General features: G+C 56.4%; 1 protein-coding gene across 1 annotated transcript; it reads left to right on the forward strand.

Moving 5' to 3' along the window:
- Nucleotides 1–1,392: 1,392 nt before the first annotated feature.
- YWHAH (tyrosine 3-monooxygenase/tryptophan 5-monooxygenase activation protein eta) lies at nt 1,393–16,164 on the forward strand. The gene is made up of 2 exons (XM_031948954.1): nt 1,393–1,692; nt 14,678–16,164. Exons 1-2 carry the CDS (start codon nt 1,606–1,608, stop codon nt 15,332–15,334), a joined length of 744 nt encoding a protein of 247 aa, XP_031804814.1. The 5' UTR covers nt 1,393–1,605; the 3' UTR covers nt 15,335–16,164.
- The last annotated feature ends 1,865 nt before the right edge of the window (nt 16,165–18,029 follow it).

Below are 18,029 nucleotides of genomic sequence, written 5' to 3' on the forward strand. Positions count from 1 at the left end.
GGTTTCAGAGTGGGGGGAATGGCTGAAAGGGAGCCCAGCCTCGGGAAGTCGGGCTCCGAGTCCTGCCTCTCCACAGCTTGGCCATTTGAAGAGCACCTGCCGACCTGCCTCATTTAATCCTCACAGCTGGGGGAGTCGGAGACTGTTATACCGATTTTACAGATAGAAAGCTGAGGCGGCTGGAGATTAAGTAACCTGCAGGTTGGGGGGGTGGGAGCAGGTGGGAAGCAGGGCCCAGCTCTCCTGCTGACTCCCAGGGCTCTGTCCACCACAGCAGGCCCCTGCTCCAGGGGGGTTTCAGAGAGCGCCCTCCTTTATTTCCTTGTCTGGGCCAGGTAGTCACTCCAGGAGAAGATCCCAAGGCCCCCCTCGCTTCCTCCATGGAACCTCCAGCAGTTGGGGGTGGAGTGGGCTCTTGGGGGAAGGATCACCCGGCCGGGAGTCACCGGGTTTCCTGTGGGAAATTGGGTCTTTGAATGTCACAGGCAAAACCCCAAACGGATTCAGGCGGAGGGCCTAGAACAGGGGGTGTCAGGGCTGGGGGGGGGCCTAGAACAGGGGGTGTCAGGGGCTGGGAGGGCCTTAGAACAGGGAAAGTCAGGGCTGGGGGAGGGGCCTTAGAACAGGGGGTGTCAGAGTTGGGGGGGCCTAGAACAGGGGGTGTCAGAGCTGGGAGGGGCCTTAGAACAGGGGGTGTCAGGGCTGGGGGGGGCCTAGAACAGGGCACTTTAGAACAGAGAATGTCAGGAGGGACTTTTCCCGTTTCTGTGCCCGGGGTCCCCTGGGCGGCCCCCGGACCCCTCCCCCCCAGTATCTCCGGAGGCCCCGCATCCACGTTCCTCTGTATAAGCAAACGCCGCAATGTCGCGGAGCCCCTTGCCCACGCTCCTCTCCTGCCGGGGAGAATAACCGAGGCCTCGGGGTGGGGGGCAGGGCTCTGGCCAAGGTTACCCAGAGCTGGGCGGCTCCCGCTCAGCGCCAAGCCCTCTCGCTCCGCAGTCCCCGCCCCTCCAGGCTCCCACCTCCACCTTTGCAGCACCAAACTGCACCACGGGCAGGGCGCATGCGTCGGGGCCGGCTCCAGCCGGGCGGGGAAACGGAGGGCTCGGAAGGGCTATTTATAGCGGGTGACGTCACCTTGAAATAGCCCTTCTGGGCGGGGCCGGCCGCCCTCCCCCCCCGCCGTGGGCGGGGCCCGGCGGTGGCGGGCCGGGCGGCCGCGGTGCGCAGGCGCACAGGGCGCTCCCGCCGCCCCCCGCCCGTGCCCCCCCCCGGAGCCGCCTCCTGCTCCTCCCCCGCCCCTCCCGCCGGCAGCGGCAGCCTCAGCCTGGGTCTCGGCGGCGGCAGCAGCGCGAGCCCGTCAGAGCAGCGGCGGCGGCGGCGGCGCGAGCCTCCCTCTCCTCCTCCCCGCGCTCCCTCGCCTCGGCCTCGCCCGCTCCGTCCCCGTCGGGCCGCGGCCCCAGCCCGGCAGGAGCCGCAGCCGCCCCAGGTGCGGGCGCACGTGGCCGCGCGAGCCCAGCCCGGCGCGGGCCTGACCGGAGCCGCGCGGCGGCGGGAGCGGGAGCGGGAGCGGCCCGAGCAGGCGGCGGCGGGAGCGGCGGCGCCATGGGCGACCGGGAGCAGCTGCTGCAGCGCGCGCGGCTGGCCGAGCAGGCGGAGCGCTACGACGACATGGCCTCCGCCATGAAGGCGGTGACTGAGCGCGCGTGCGCGGCGGCGAGCGCGGGGGCGCGCCCCGCTTTCCCCGGCAGGAGCCCGCCAGGGAGGGAGGGAGGGAGGGAAGCGCGCGCGCCGCCGGGGCCCTGCCCGCCCCCCGCCCCGCGCCCTCGCGGCCCATCCCCCGCCGGCCCCTCCGGCAGCGCCCCCTCCGGCTGTCCTTGTCCCTCGGGAGGTCGGCGGTCATTTCCTGCCTGCCGCCCCCTTTCCGCCCATCCCCCTCCCGCAGCCCCCGCCCCCCCTGAGCCATTTCCTGTCCCGAGACCCCCTCCCCCAGCCTCCCTCTGGCGCCCTTGGGGCCCCTTGGGCCGAAATTCGTCCCCACCATCTCCTCAGCCCTTGGGGGCCTCCCCCTCCTCAGGGTCTCTCCTTGTGCAGACCCTGAGCCCCGCCCAGACTTCGCCTGCCCCAGACGGGGATCCTGGGCTTCTGGACCCGCCCCTCCCCCCCTCCCCCCCTTGGGATTTGGGCGGGTCTCCCTGGCTTCTCCCTGCCCACCTTGGGGGTCTGGGGAGGGGGCGCTGTGGCCTCCGAGGGTGATGTGATGTGTCACTCACTCGGGCCACGCCCAGCCTTCGGGTGGTTCTCCTGGGGCCGGGCGGCCGGACCCCCCCTCCCCCCCAGGGCTGCTCCTGCCGCCCCCTGCTGGGCGACCTTGGGCCCCCCCTGCCGGGGCCTGTGGCTGGGCCGGGGTCGCCCCGTGGGGCGGGCGGGCCCACCCGGTAGCGGAGCTGGGCTTGCCCAGGGAGCCCAAAGGGAGCCCCTGTGTGTTCCCTGCAGAAGCCGGGCCGTGCTCCGTCCGTGGCCCCGGGGATTCCCAGACCCCCCGCCCGAGACCCGCAAAGGCTTTGAAGCTTTTCGGCTCCTTGCCCTGCCGGGTGCTGTCAGGGCCCCAGAGAAGGGGGGGCTGCCCCGGAGCGCCCCCCCCCAGCCCAGTTCCCCCTCCTGGCAGGGAGGCAGCTCCTCTAAGATTGTGTCCCTGGAGATGGAGGAGACTGGGTCATTCACAGCACCCCCTGTGTGCCAGGGTGCAGAGGCGCAGCCAGGCCCTGCCTCAGCCCCCCGGGCCCTTCCCGGGGCCCATCCTCTGCTCAGCACCTGCCCCCAACTCTGGGCTCGGACCCGTGTCCTTGGCGTGGCCCCCAGAGCGCCCCCCATGGGCCGGCCTGCCCGGGGCCCAGAATTGCGGCTGACGGGGACACTCCCTTTTAGGGCTCCCGCCCGACTCCCACCTGCCCTGCATCCACAGCACGAGCTGCTCCCCATCTGCCGCCCCGGCCCCCGCCCTTGGCTTCTTGCTCCTTGTTCAGTTCTTGCCGGCTTTCCTGCCTGCGTCCTCCCCCACCACAAGAGACGCCCCCGCCGGCCCCCCCTGCACCCCGGAGCCGCCTTCTCATTTCTGGCTCTCACCATCTCCCTCCCCCAGAAGCCCCTTCCCTCATGATCTGTACTGAATTGTCAGGATGCCGTCCCTTTGCAAGCACCAGGGGGCAGGACCGCTTTGTCTCTCTGGCTGCCAGGCCCCCCTTGCTGGGCAGTAGCTGCTCTGAGTGGAGGCAGCAGCCGCTCCATTGTTGGACAGCTCTCGCTCTGGGGACGCCGGCTGCCACCGCTCCCAGCTCTGGGGTGGCGGCTCTCTGAATCCGGGGCTGGGCCTTCATCACTTTCCCTTGATGCCTCACGGGGGAAACGCCCCAGCGCAGCCAGGGACCTCCCTCGGTCCGGCTTCTGGGGCTCCTGGCTTCCCATCAGAATCCTTGGTCCCCCCAAGCCTGATTCAGGGTGGATTCAGGCCGTGAAGCTTGACCTGGCGGGGGCAGAGGGACAGGCTGGGAGTTCCAGGCTTGCTCTGCTGGGGATGAATTTGGCCTGGGACCAAAAGCAGGTCCCTGCCCTTCCCCGGTTCCCTTATCTGTAAATGGATTGGAGGGGGTGGGGCGGGGCTAGATGCACACTGAGCTCCTGGCTCTTGCCATTTTGTGACTCTGAGGGGGCAGGAGAAGGTGGGGTCCCCAGTGCAGACCATTGTCACTGTTTGTCCTTCATTCTCAGACGCCCCACATCAGGGAGGCCATGTCAGAACCGTCGGTGAAGTGCCTGGGAGGGAGGGAGGGAGGGCAGGAGGCTGTGCAGATTCACCAGCCCCGCTCTCTCCTCCCGAGCCCTCTGGGTCTAGTGGCCAGATGACCAGAGGGGCTCAATGCGGTGGGAGGCCGGGGGCTTTTCTTTTTTAATTAAGTAAATGAATTATAATTATAATAAAACAGTTATCAGAATGTTGAGCAAGAACCCAAGCTCACGGACTCCTGGGTTAAGCCCTGCCACATTATCCCTTGGTAAGAGACAAACCCATATGGTGCCATCAGCATAGTCAGGAAGGGCCTTCCTCAACCAGTAATCATCGATGCCTTCCGATTTCTGTGAAAGAGCATCATCATCCCAACGGTCAAATAACCGTAGGAGCCACTGAATCGTATCCGTGAGCACAACGTACCGCGGACCTTCAGAGAGGATGATAAATGGTACGCTGTAGTTATCCCATGTGCAGTATAGCAATTATAGGAAAATGACTAGTCAGTAAAACTCGCGTCAGAAAACTGCTAATTAGTCACATCTTAGAACATGATGTATTTTTTTCTCCCTGTCCTCTTCCCACCCCTAGACATCCAGTACATGTTAAACATGTGCAGTTCTGTACAAATTTCCACAGTGATCATGCTGTACAAGAAAAAGCAGATCAAAAAGGGGGGAAATGAGAAAACTAAGCAAACGACGATAACAAAAGGTGATTGTGGCTGTGGTCCACATTCAGTGCCCACAGGCCTCTGGGTGCAGATGGCCGTCTCCATCACAAGACCTTTGGAACTGGCCTAAGTCACCTTGCTGTTGAACAGAACCCCGTCCCTCATATAATCTCGTCACTGTGTACAACGTTCCCCTGGTTCTACTGACTTCACTTAGCATCAGTTCGTGTAAGTCTCTTGGGCACAACATGAAAAGAAAAATTATCAATGGCTTCCTTCATCCCTAGGGTTTTCAAAAATAGCTCTCAGATGATCCCCACAAAGGGAGCATCGGGAGGCCTTGGCACACATGGGTGCTTGGTGGTTCTCTTTTCACTCAGTCAAGGCAGTAAAACCTCAGGTTTTTAAAGCTAAGGTCTTTAAGAGGTTTGACTGGGGCACCACCCATTCTGGGATTTAAGGCTGGCTAAGTCAAAAGTCAAAGAATGACTTTTTTCTTACTCAAAGTAAATAGAAATAAAAAAGGAATCGGCCTGAGAGGGGAAGACCCCCAGGTTTCTGGCCAGAAGAGTGACAATTACTATTTATATCCACTCTGAGACAGCCTGGGCCCAAATTGAGACTTAAGTGGGCTTGGCCGGGACCTTTTGTTTACCGGTGACCACCCTGAGGTCCAGAGAGGTCAGAGGTTATTTTCAGGTTCATTGGAACCCAGGGCCCTTGCTGGCTCCAAAAAATACCACCTTTCTTCCCCACACACACACACACACTTTGACTTTTGGAAGATCACTGATTGAATGGTGACAGCATTGTCAGCGGGAGGGCTCTGGAACGGTGTGCTTTGGGAGGCCAACAGAACGGCCTCTCCAGCCCTGACTTCCCGCAAGAGGCAGTTCTATTCTCAGCAGTTTGGGAGGAGGCTCGGCTGGAGCTTGTTGCAGACTAATGGTCCTGTCCCTGCCCTGGGAATAGTCTTCCTCCTCAGTGATTGATTGCTGGGAGGAAGGAGCCCTATTTTTCCATATTCTAAATTCTAAGTTAAGTTTTTTCCTGGTCAAATTAATTGGGCCAGGGGTGGGTGGGAGGGGAGGATTGGTGGTGGTTATTGTTCTATAGGACTTGGGGGAGTGTAGACCGTATTCCCTTATCTGTAAAATTCAGTACGATAAGGATAGCTAGGTCATCTCAGATACTTAGCTGTGTGACCCTGGGCAAGTCACTTTGCCTTGTTTGTCTTAGTTTCCTTTTCTGTTAAATGAGCTGGAGAAGGAAATGGCTGACCCCTTCTCCCCCCAAGTGCTTTTGGAATGAAGCCCTAAATGGGCTCCTGGAGAGCCTGACAAAACCGAATTTGCTGCCTCATGGAGGGGGTGGGCGGGGAACAGCTGATGTGGAGGCCCGCCTCAGATCTGCGGCCTCATTTTCTAATGCGATTTCTTGTTTCTCAGTGGGAGTCACTACTGACCAGAGGAATGAGGTTGGGCCCGAGGGATGCTCTGGTTAAATTAGGAAGTAGCCCAGGGTGTGTTGGAGGCTTCGGCGTCCAGATCATTCAGTAAAACGGGCTTCTCCTTCCCTCCCATGGTAGCAGGAGCAGGAAATGTTCCTTTGGGTCCAGAGAAGGGGCAGCCCTGAGCTTTCTCTCCCACACACAGGGAAGGGTATCAGAGGCCTTGGGTTCCAGTCTTTGGGGCCATGGGCGGAGCATTTTGTCCCGGCTTTCTCCTCTGCAGAATGAGGGGGGGTTGACCTTTGAGGTCCTTTGCAGCCCCAAAGCTGTGATCGCAGGGGCTTTCTCTGACCCTGGATGCAAGGGGTGGGGATGGGAGAGTGTGGTTGACTCTGACAGTTAAAAGAGGCAAGAATCTTGCTGGAGACAGGGTTCAAGTGGTAACTCGGGATAAGAAATTAATCTCTTGGAACCTCAGTTCCCTCAGCAGTAAAATGCAAATAGCTTCTCCCATCTGCCCCACTTCTAAAGTAGGGGCTGCACTTGTGACTAGTCATTCTGATAAAACTGGGCAGTTGGAGAAGATTTTAAATATTTAAGGAGCAAGGAGCAGGCCCTAATCAAGTTAATTACTGGAGATGGAAAATGCTAATGGAGTTAATTTCTTCCCGGGGCCTCACTGCCCCAAATGGCTCATTTTAAATTAAAATTGAGAAATAGACATAGCTCTATACGAAATTATAAAACCCAGTTAGAATTGATCCGGCCGGTGATCATCAGGCTGCTTGTGAAGGCCGAAGGATCTCAAATCTCTTGAGGTCTTAAAACTGCGAAATGGGAAGTGACTTGGGGAAGAAGGGACAGGAGAGGAAGAGACCCCAGTGGGCTCAGCTGTGGCTGTACGGGGACAGATCATGTGAAAGGCAGATGAAGCGAGCAGTATAAGGGGCGGGGGCAGGAGGCCCCTTGGGACCATGGAGGTACACGCGAAGGCACAGTGAGGACTTTCCAAGCCAGCTCAAGGTCTGGGGCCATGTGCCTGAAACATTCTAGGTGAAAAGCTACCAAGGAGCCTGCTTCCTGCTGCCAGTACTGAGGAGGAATATAATCACGGCTTTGTTGGCTATCTTAGGAGGAAATCTGGGCTGATTCTTCCCTCCCCCACCCCCCTTCCCGAGTTAAAAACTGGTAAGAAAGTGCGATGTCCTCACCAAGTGGCCTGCCTGGCCATAGCGATGGCACCGCGGGCCTTGCTCCTCTCAGACTCTGGGCTCTTTTTCACTTGAGTCAGCTGATAGCTAGCTCCCTCCGTTGTAGGAATCCCTTCATTCTGCCTGAAGAAACTAGCTCCCCTTTATAATGCTCACCACTGACTTTTTCCCCTTTGTCTCTTGATTTATACTAATTTTAACTAGCTTCATATGGCCCTTTTAAGGTTTGCACAACATTCTGCAATATTTTCTCATTTATGCAGATGAGGAAACTGAGGCATTTAACTCCAGTTAAGCTTGAGTAAGTATCTGAGGCAAGGTTTGAACCCAGGTCTTCCTGACTCCCGCCTTAGTGGGCAGCTTCTTGGAGGATCTGTTTGAGTCATGCCCCTGGTGTCTGAATTTCAATCCCTGTTTCAGGTCCATCAGATTTAGGGCCGGGAGCTCTGGGTTGAAGGAGGAGAGAAATGGCTTGCAAGAATATGTTCAAATCAAAAAATTCTTAGAGAATTTGGAAGTGTTTTCCTGCTAGTGTTTTAATCAGTTACTAAGACCCAGGGAGCCTAATCTGGCCTCCCTTCTACTGGCTTTTGTCTCTTATCTAAAGTGATTACCTTTAACTAGGTGTGCACACAAGGCCTTCATTTTCTAAATATTCTTCCTGGTTTCCTTTGGTGTCTCCAGTTTGCTGTTGGTAAAAGCTGTCTGGAGGTGATGGGAAATTGGGCTGTTGGACGCTTCTGATCCCACAGGACTGGGAGCTGGAAGGGATCGCAGGCCGCTTTAGGCCCTCGCTTTGAAAAAATCTTTTTAATCTTTAAAATTTAAAACTTAAGATTTTTGTTATCCATTGTTTTTCTGTCCCCTGCATTATCCTTCTTCTCGCCACTCCCCGAGATCCAGGTCACAGAAGTAAGAGATCCGTTGCCAGGTTCGGGAGGCTTCTGGAGCCCGGTGGTTGCTTATTTCTATCTAGTCCAGGCTTGATGAAGGTTTGAACTCATGAATCAAATACTTGGGGTGGGTCCTCGCAGCATCCACCAAGGTCACCCCAAGTACTAAGTAGCAGAGATGAGATTCAAACCTGGGTCTGCTGACCCCAATGGCGCGCCCCGGCTCCCCTTATTCTACCTGAAGTTCTCCATGTGTGCTCTAGGGGTCTCTGAGACCCTTGCAGGGACTTCGTGAGCTCTAAAGTAGTTCATGACAAGACATTTCACTTCCAAGACAACGTTTTGCCACGAAAGCTCTTTGTCGGGCATTGTGGAGGGTGGTGGTGAGACCAGGGAGCTGGAGAGCTGCTGCCTCCCCCCTCGGAGGGCCCCAGGGCCCCACTGCTGGAGCTTCCTTTGGTCCTGTAGGAAAACTCAGTTGTAGGGGGTTGTAGGGGCTTTGGCGGCCCTGAGTGTAGATGGGGCAATATCCTGGTCCCCCTGGGGTTCCCCTCACTGGCTGGGCAGTGCGGCCACTGAGTCCGCAGCGGCTCCCTGAGCCCCACAGGTCCGCCTTTCTGGGGGTCTGTTTCCTCTGACCTAGAGCAAGGTTATTCTTCCTGTGGGCAAGGACTGGCTCAGTGTCACCTAACGGGCGAGTTGTGACCCCCCCCCCCCCCCCCCCCCCCCTCTGCATTCTGATACAAGGTCCCCCGCAAGCCCAGCACCTGACACATGGTAGAGAGTGACACACGACACACTCTCAGCCCCGCCCCCGCCCAGAACGGAGCCAGAGGATGCTGGGGGCCGTCGGAGGCAGCCATCCCCTTCTCGGGAGGGACTGGAATTGCCCCAGGTGGCCCAGTTATCGGGGCCGGGTGGCGGGGGGAGGGAGCCACAATGTAGTTTCCTAATTGTTTTTGGCCTAGTTCTGGATCCACCAGACCGCCCTGGCCTTTTTGTGACAGCCTTGTGCCGAAGACGGGAGGATTGCAGTGAAGGACATTTTCTAAAAAATATACGAATCCTTCATGTGAGCAGTTTTAGTTCTTCCTGACGCACGGGGTCCGGGCCCACAAGGGCCCGAGGACGGCGGGGCTGCAGGCTCCCTTGGCTGTCCTTGTAATTGTCCGAGGCTGGGTCGCGGGCCCGTTGTTCTTTCATGGCCAGTTTAGAAGGACTATCTGAAGCTGGGGTGAAGCCTGGGCCAGGGGCCCCCTTCTTCAGGGTGGTGTTCAAGGGGAGCCAGTTGGCGACTTCCCGGTCTAGCCTCCAGCTTTCCTAGCACCAGTGGGGCTGTGCTTCAGTCTTACTGGCAGGCTCCCAGTTCTGTAAACATCTGTACTTCCCAAGTTACTGACTTTTCTTTTGAAGAGGAGGCCACCCTTGTGGTGGGAGCAGGGACGGGCGGCCTGATAAGGAAGATCCTGCTAAGGTTCTGGTAGTTCTGGGGGTGGATGGTCACGTCTTGTCCCCCTGGGCCGAGCCCGCGAGGGCCGGGAGACCTGTAGCCTATCGCTCGGTCACTCCCTCCGCGTGTAGATGATAAATCAGTGTTTGTGGAACTGAATTGGGACAAAGCCCACACCTTATTAGCCAATAGCCGTGTGTGTCCTCCCTTAACGAACCTTGTATCAGAATGCAGAGCACAGAGCACAGAGTGACTGGAGTCCCAGAACGGTGGCTGGAGGGGCAGTGACCCAGAACAGAACGAGGAAGGAGCTTCTAAAACCTGGCCCAGCCTTATTTCTCGGGGGAGGAAACTGAGGGCCCCTGGACAAACATGTCTAGAGACGGCGGGGGAGCTCGACTGCCTCTTTCTGGCTTTCCCTTCCGCTGGGGGCAGTTTTTAAAGGCAATAATAATCAATGTCTCCTTTACTGTTTCAGACGGGCAGTGAGGACGGCCTGTGGCCCGTGGATCCTTGAGAAGCTGTCATGGTGCAGGGAGGAGGGTTCATTTGGCCCCAGAGGGCAGAACTGGAGGGAAGCCGGGTTCAGTGTAAGACATTTCCTAACCACGGGAGCTGGCCGCAGTGGGGAGGGCTGCCTTTCCAGGTAGAGTTCGCCCTTCTCTGGAGGTCTCTGGGCAAAGGTTGTCTTGTAGCTGCGGAAAGAGTCCTCTTCAGAAATGGGTCAGACAGGACAGGTGCCCGTGCGATGGGAACTGAAGCCGGGAACCAGGTGAGGGGGAGGGCTCCGTCCCGGAGGATAAAAAGGCACAGGTGGGGCATGGGAGTGGGCAAGGAAGCCAGGGTGGGTTAGATTTCAGGAGTAGGAGTGAGGTGTGAAAAGACTGGAAAAGTAAGTGGGGAGCCAGGCCACGCAGGGCTTGGAGAGATCCTGATGGGAATAGGAGCCGACAATCGCTTGGTGGCCGAGTGTACGGAATGGGAAGTGAAGGGAGGCAGGCATGGCAGGAGCGCAGGTGCCAAGGGTCTTCCCTGGCTGGGGAGAGGCAAGACTCAGCTCGTGGGCCTCTGTCAGGGAGGAACTGAGGCTGGGGGGCGGGGTGTGGTCTTCCCCCCAACAGTGACGGGGAATTTAGAAGGGGGATGCTGAGGAGGAGAGAATTGAAGGGGACTATGGACCATTCTTTCAGTCTGGGATGTCCAGAAAACGATCAGCTTCATGACAGGCAACCGAGAAGTTAGGGCAGGTTAAGTGAATCTGAGCATCATCAGCATGGAGACTAATTATCTCACAGAGGCTGATGTGACCAAATGAAATGGTGGGGGAGAGGGGGGTGATCAGAGTCCTCACAGATGGCAGGAAGCAAGGGGGACTAGGACTGGGAACAGCCCATGGGCGCTTTCCCTTGGGACACTTTGGGTGAGTGACGGGGTCTGGAGGCAGTGGATGGGGAGAGGTTAGGGCTTGTTCCTGAGGAGATTGAGGTTGTCCAGAGAACAGAGCTCTGGGGGACCCAGCAGGGGACACTGAGGCAGTGCCAGGAGAACTTGCGGAGAGGAGGGTCTCCACGAGGAGAGGGTGACTGATGGAGAGGTGAGTAGTAGCCCCATCTGGCCCCAGGATCTAGTGTAGCTTGGGAGGCAGAAACCAAGGCCTTGGGCTGCCATGGACTCTGGCAGTGAACAGAGACCTTGGGAAGAAAGCCTGGGGCTGCTTTCTCAGAGCTGCCATTTCCGCCGGCCTTATTCAAGGGTCCTTGGATTCCTGGCTTAAAAAGTGGGTTTGTGATATCTGAACAGGTGACAACGTCACTGAACAGCAGGTACCAGAAAGGGAGGCTGGGGCTCGTTCTTCACTATGGAAATTTGTCTGCTGGCAGACCTGTTAACAAAACTTGAGTAAAAAAAGACCCATAAGGTAGTTCTTTAAAAAGCAGCTTCCCCTAGATCCCAGCCGACGAGTTCTGGGCGTTGTTTGAAAGGGCTTGGCAGACTGAAAAGGGATCCGGAAGCTTAGAATCCTGGGTTGGAGATGGAGCTCGTCAGCCCAGGGAAGAAAATGGGGTTAGGAAATGGGGACGCGCCGGGTCAGCAGCTGCACGTGTCCCACTGGCTCCACTCATAGAAGTAAAACGGGGAGCTGCCCGATGCCACGGGGGGCAGGGTTAAAAAGAGGCACCTCCCACAGCTGGCAGGGGAGCTGTTAAGCCCTTGGGCGGTGTTCTAAGCAAGCTGCTGGGGGCCCTGGCCTTTGGCTCAGAGTGGGCCCCTCCCCCACTGGGCTCCAGGGAGGCCCGAGCTCTGGAGATGGGGAACCAAGTAGGTGGCCCCCACGTGCAGATGCTGACCCTAACCCTCTCCCTCCACCTCCAGTCACAGCTTCAGCTTCGAGGCGCAGGCCCCAGAGCTTGTGCAAGGAGAAGACACTAGAAAAGTTGCCCGAACTTTATTTTTTGTTACCAAGGATAAGCTGCTGAGGATGGGAGGGGCTGGATACTTGGGGAAGTGAAGGAGATAGAAAAGTAAAGTTGTAGGTAAAAGTGCTTTAAAGTCTTAAGGGTTGCTCTGTGTAAAGAAGAGCAGATTTCTTGTGGCTGCAGAGGGCATCTGGGACAGGAGGAGGAGGAGGCACCTGGTCCGGGGCTCCTGAAGGCCCCTCAGGCTCAGGGGTCAGAGTTACGGGGAGAGAGGTTGGGGCTCAGTAAGGAACACCCCTATTCATCTTAGCGCCTCCAGCTTCCTTTAAGGCTCAGCTCAAGAACTGCCTCTTACCTGATTGGGGGGAGGAGGCTGGTGGGGGGTGGGACAGATTTTAGAACCGGAAGGGCCTTGGAGGCATCTTCATTTTACAGATGGGGACACTGAGGCACAGGCAGGAGAAATGATTTGCTCAGGAGGTAAACCCTTTGAGTCCAGGTGCTGGTTCTACTGCAGCTGGGGCTGTTTCCTGTGAGGACGCAGGCTGGGTGGCAACGGGGATTTCCCTGTCCCCAAGAAGCCTTAGAAAAGGCCAATAATGAGGAAATGTAGATCAGAAAAGAAGGCGAGTTGGGGAGAGGGAGCGCAGGGGGACAGGTGAGCAGGTGGATGACCTTGATCTTTGATGTTGAGGAGTTTGCTGTGGATCTGGTAGCTGTTGGGGAGGGACATGATGGAAATGGTGAATTAAAGACCGCTGTTTGCCCCCTCTGGCATGTAAATGCCAGCAGCCAGCAGTGATAAAAAGTTAGAGAAGGCAGGTTCCTGTTTGGAGTAACTAATTACTATTAGATAATGAATTATAATTAGAGAATAATTACTATTAGGTAACAATTAGAGCTGTTCAAGAGTGGAATAGACCTTGGGAAGGAATGACTTCCTCATGGTGGGAAGGGGACCAAGATGGAGGGCAGGGATGTTGAGGGGAGAATCCTCCACAGATGATGTGGGGAGACCCTGGGTGGGGGCCTGGAGGCCGGGCTCCCAGAGAGCCATATGCCCAACCCCAGCTCCTGGGGTCCCAGGATGGGGGCTGCAGACTGTGGCTCAGAGAGAGCTTGGAATCGGGTGTCCTGGGATGTGTAGGATAGAGGAGAAACCTTTTTAGTGGAGTGTGCCGGTGGCGGCAGCAACCTGGGAGGTCAGCATGGACGATGGAGGGAGGCTGAAGAGCCGGGGTTTGCCATGTTGAGCATTGGGCAGTAGGTTCCTCGCACATGAGCTAAGGATCTTGGGCTGCAATTAAGCTATTGTGATTCACCGTGAGTAGAAATACCTGACAGATTTTTTAAAAAACACAGAGGAAGATGGAGGGGGAAGAGGACATTTAGACAAAGAACTTTTTTTCTTAGAAATGTGGGGATGAGTGTTTATTTCAGATTGTTACACCCCCTGTCCATGGAAGGTGATGGGTTTGAAGGTGAACAAATCTTAGCTCAAATCTCCAGCCTTGAACAAGGTAGAACCGAAAGGATGAACAAGCAAAAAGGCCCAGAATAGATGATTTTGTGGGTGGCTGCCTCCGGACCTGCCTGTGACCTGCCCGTGGCCGCTCCCCCTTCTTTGTGTGGAGGAAGCTCAGCCTGAGCTGCTTTTCCTCACCCCGGCAGGCCCGGCCCCATTTCAGGTGGCTCCTGCGCCAGAGGCCTGGGCTTAGCCAGGCGTTCTCCAGGTAATTGTTGGACGTGTCAGTGGCTGAAGAATTTTCTGAGGGTTTAAAGCTAACAGCTGAAGCTGTGTGTGTGTATGTGGTGGGGGGCAGGAGGTCCTCTTCTTACCCTTTCCTGGGGAGATCCTGGACGTGGGATTGGTTGGCTGCTGCCCTCAGAGCTGCTTTTCCAAGATGTTTGTGTTGCTCTGAGCCCTGGCTTCCCATCCACATTTAGTTTGATTGTTGGGGAGAGGGACTCTATCCAGTCAATGCCCTGGGGCATCTTAAATTCTATTAGCTTCTTGGGGTCCAAGTCACACCATTTAAGTCATTGAGCTTGCAGTCCACTAAAGCCCCCAGATCTTTTTCTGTGAATTGCTTCCTAGGAAGGCACCTTCATCCTGGACTTGTGCAGATTTTTTTCTCCTTAACTAAAGTGGGGGGGACTCTGGATCTAGCTGTGCCGCTTGGAACCCACGCTTCATTCACATTTCAGTTTTCTCCTTTCTTACTGGTTCTGCCCTCCCAGCCTGGGTCGGCCTCCTGCGTTGAACCCTTTCTTCCTTTCTCTTCTCAAGCCTTACTATGGGGACTGCTGCTGGTGTGGGGTCGGCAGCAGGTTGCCTCCCAAGCAGAGTTGATGGAGTCGCCTCCACCCTTCCGAGCAAGCTCCAGAGGGGGCCTGGGCTCGGCCGTGGGGCTTGCCAACAGTGACGGCCTTCCCTGTGGCAGACGAGGAACGGGCTTCCTTGGCCCTGCCAGGCTCGGTCTGCATGCCCAGAGGGAGCGGGGGCTTCTGGGCCACCTGCTGTCCCTCGTGGGGGTGTTTGACATTAAGTGGTCGGGTGCTATTTCACATCTCCGTTTAGCCTGACGGGTGTGATATGTGAGACGGGCTGTAGCCTGCCTGGGTCGTCCCGGACCTCCTCTGCTGAAGGCACTTGGGTGCATTGGCAGGCGGCCGAGGGAAGGCCCGGCTCGGTCCCTCGGTCCCCCTCCCGCGCCAGGCCCATGAAGGCCGATTTTGGACCCGAGCTTTCCCACAGCGGGCTCAGCTAACATGGCTCTTTGTGGGTTTTTGCAGGTGACTGAGCTCAACGAGCCACTGTCCAACGAGGACCGGAACCTGCTCTCTGTGGCCTACAAGAATGTGGTCGGGGCCCGGCGTTCCTCCTGGCGCGTCATCAGCAGCATCGAGCAGAAGACGATGGCCGACGGCAACGAGAAGAAGCTGGAGAAGGTGAAGGCCTACCGCGAGAAGATCGAGAAGGAGCTGGAGACGGTCTGCAACGACGTGCTGGCCCTGCTGGACAAGTTCCTCATCAAGAACTGCAACGACTTCCAGTACGAGAGCAAGGTCTTCTACCTGAAGATGAAGGGCGACTACTACCGCTACCTGGCCGAGGTGGCCGCCGGCGAGAAGAAGAGCTGCGTGGTGGAGTCCTCCGAGGCTGCCTACAAGGAGGCCTTCGAGATCAGCAAGGAGCACATGCAGCCCACCCACCCCATCCGGCTGGGGCTGGCCCTCAACTTCTCCGTCTTCTACTACGAGATCCAGAACGCCCCCGAGCAGGCCTGCCTCCTGGCCAAGCAGGCCTTCGACGACGCCATCGCCGAGCTGGACACCCTCAACGAGGATTCCTATAAGGACTCCACGCTCATCATGCAGCTGCTGCGGGACAACCTCACCCTCTGGACGAGCGACCAACAGGACGAGGAGGCCGGGGAAGGCAACAACTGAGCGCGCCCCGCGACCCACGGCCCCCGCCCCGCCCCAAGCCGTCCCCATCGTTGTCACCGACACCTCCCCTGCCCGCCACGGTCCCTCGGTATCTAGTGCTAAACCTATCTGTATTGTCCGCACAGCGACTCCAAGCTGCCGCCCTCCCACGAATCCGGAAGCAGCCCCAGACAAGGCTTCACGGGCATTGCTGGATGGATGGATGGTCGGAGCCTGCGGGGCCTCTCCCTTCGGGCTCTCGAACGGACGTGTGCCTGCCGAGCTGGGAATCCCGGCCAAGGGAGGCAAGCAAGGAAGAGAACGGAAGGAGAACGAGTCTGCGCCGATCTCCACGGTGTGTCCCATTTCAGCCGAGCTAATAGTGTTTTGTTGAGCAGTCTGTCACCTGCATGCGGATTACGTTGCCCCCTCCCCCCACCACTGTCTCTCCGCCAACGGGAAACAGGTACAGGAAGCTGATGCGCCAAGAGACGAGCCGACCCTCCATCAGCTTACGATGAACTGTCGCAAACGTGAGGTTTCAGTAATGCCTTGTTTTCGCCTCTTTAAATTATGTGCACAAACCTTGTTTTCAATGCAATGCCTCTAAAAGTTTTGATACTTGTAACTTTTGTTTTTGGTTGCGATTGTTCAAGAATCATGGATTTATTATTATTATTATTATATATTTTTTTTGGTAACTCTTTGGCCGTTGTCCCTGTGTATTCTGACAGCGAGTGCCATGTGTCAGCCCATGTCGATCAAGGTGGATGATTGTGAAACACCAGACTTCTAAAATCAATGTTTTGGAATTCAGTGGATAAAATAAATGCTGCTTTGGGGATATTATCGCTACATGTGTGGTCTTGACTGCTTCTTTCCAGCCCCCCTCCGGTGTGTCTGCTTCCCCCACCCCATGGCAGGGCAGGTTGGGCCAGGTCCAGACGGGGGTGGGGGGGGATAGTAAGGACTCGGACTCGCATTCAGATCCTGCCCCTGACCCTCATTAGCTGTTAAGCTGGGCGGAAAATGAAACTTAGAAGGTAATAGCAGCAGCATCTACTTCACGGGGATAAATGGGGCTTTGCCAGCCTTTAAAATCTGCAAAAGCACCGGCTCTCCCTCCTGTCCTCTTGAGTGTGCGGTACTGAAGCGATCCCTGGCCCAAGATTGGCTCCCTTTGCATAGGGACTTAGGACCCAGCAGGTCCTAAAACCTGAGGAAGCCAGGGGAAGAGACAGGGATGGAAGGAAGGAAGAGAGGAAAGGAGGGAGGGAGAGTGGGGGGAGGAATGGATGGCAGGAAGGAAGAAGGATGGGTGGATGGATGGATGGATGGATGGCAGGAAAGATGAATGAAAGGAAGGCTGGATTGGTGAATGAATGAATGAATGAACAAATGAATGCAGGATGAGGAGATTTAGAATAGCCACGGCCTTTAGAGAGCAAACCCAAGCTTTTGCAAAAGAGAAAACTGAGATCAGGCTTGGCAAAAGGACTTGTTCAAGGTCTACCTGCACTAGAGGCAAGGCTGCTGACTTCCAGTGTGGTGGTCTCCACCAACCCCCCAGTCCCCGGTCCTTCTGCACCGTGCCCCCCTCCCCTTTCTGGCCTCCACCATCTCTGTGGCACCAAACTGCCTTCTCCATCATCTCCCATCACTTGACACACAGTCATTGTGTCTGCCACATCCCCATAGGCAACACTGATTTAATCGCACACGCCCTCTGGCTGCTGACTGTAACGGCTCTGAGGTCTCTGAGGTTACACAGATGCTGCCTTCACCTTTACGGAAGGCGGAGGTTCATGTTTAATCTCAAGTGTTGGAACCCTGACAACTCCACTACAGTGTTGACAGCTGATCCTAGATAGGCGACGGAGCTTTCTCTTCACTGGGGTTAGTACTATTTCCTCATTCCTCGGGAGGAGGGGAGCTGACACAGGTATCCCAAAAGTCTTACTCCAGCTTTAAGCTTTAATAAACTTACTAAATTATCAAGCTCGTAAGTTTTTAATAAGCATAGAACTATGCTTGTCTATCTCTACAAACTATCTTTTATGATTTAGTGTTACGTCAGCCGCAGTGTTACGTCACCCACCACAATAGATGGGGTGATCAATTCTTCGTCCCTAGCAGTCCAATCAGACCCATCTGATCATGACTATGGCACCTGAAATAGTTCATTAAAGTTTACAGAACATTTTACATGTCATTGGTGCCTCGTAGCAACAGCGATGCGGTTGTTGGTGAGGTAGCCGTTTTGTAGATGAAGAATGGCTGGAGCTTAAGTGACCAGTCCAGGATAATGGACCCTTCCAGCCCAGGTCCCGCACGAGATGGGCTCCCCCAAGTCGGAGATCGTAAGCTGTGTCAGAAGGAATTCCCACGTGGATGGTTTCTGAAGCCGAAAGGAAATGAGCTGCCACAGTCCTGCTCCTACTCAAAGGCATCTCTGATCTTGTTCCCTCCAGGGGTGTTCATGGCACCTCACTCTCACCTGCCTCTTGTGTGGGGCTCTTCCCTGTTCTCCCACAAGTTCATCCCACAATGGAAATCCACTTTGCCCTCCATTGAGAAAGAGAAAATGCCTTACTACTAATGCAGTCAGGGAAAAGCAAATTCCGTATTGACCATCCTATCTCTTCCCCCCCCCCACCCACCCCCCACCTCCCCTCAGCATAAGTGAGTCTTTTGGAGTTAGGGTTGGCCATTTCTG

This window comes from Sarcophilus harrisii, chromosome 1 (assembly GCF_902635505.1).
Source record: "Sarcophilus harrisii chromosome 1, mSarHar1.11, whole genome shotgun sequence".
Taxonomy (NCBI): Eukaryota; Metazoa; Chordata; class Mammalia; order Dasyuromorphia; family Dasyuridae; genus Sarcophilus; species Sarcophilus harrisii.

What these genes read in the sequence shown, in the direction of transcription:
- YWHAH (XM_031948954.1), top strand. Translation starts at nt 1,606, where the DNA reads ATGGGCGACCGGGAGCAGCTGCTGCAGCGCGCGCGGCTGGCCGAGCAG. An exon ending in TGGCCTCCGCCATGAAGGCG is followed by an intron (nt 1,693 to 14,677) that starts GTGACTGAGCGC and finishes GGGTTTTTGCAG; the next exon opens with GTGACTGAGCTCAACGAGCC.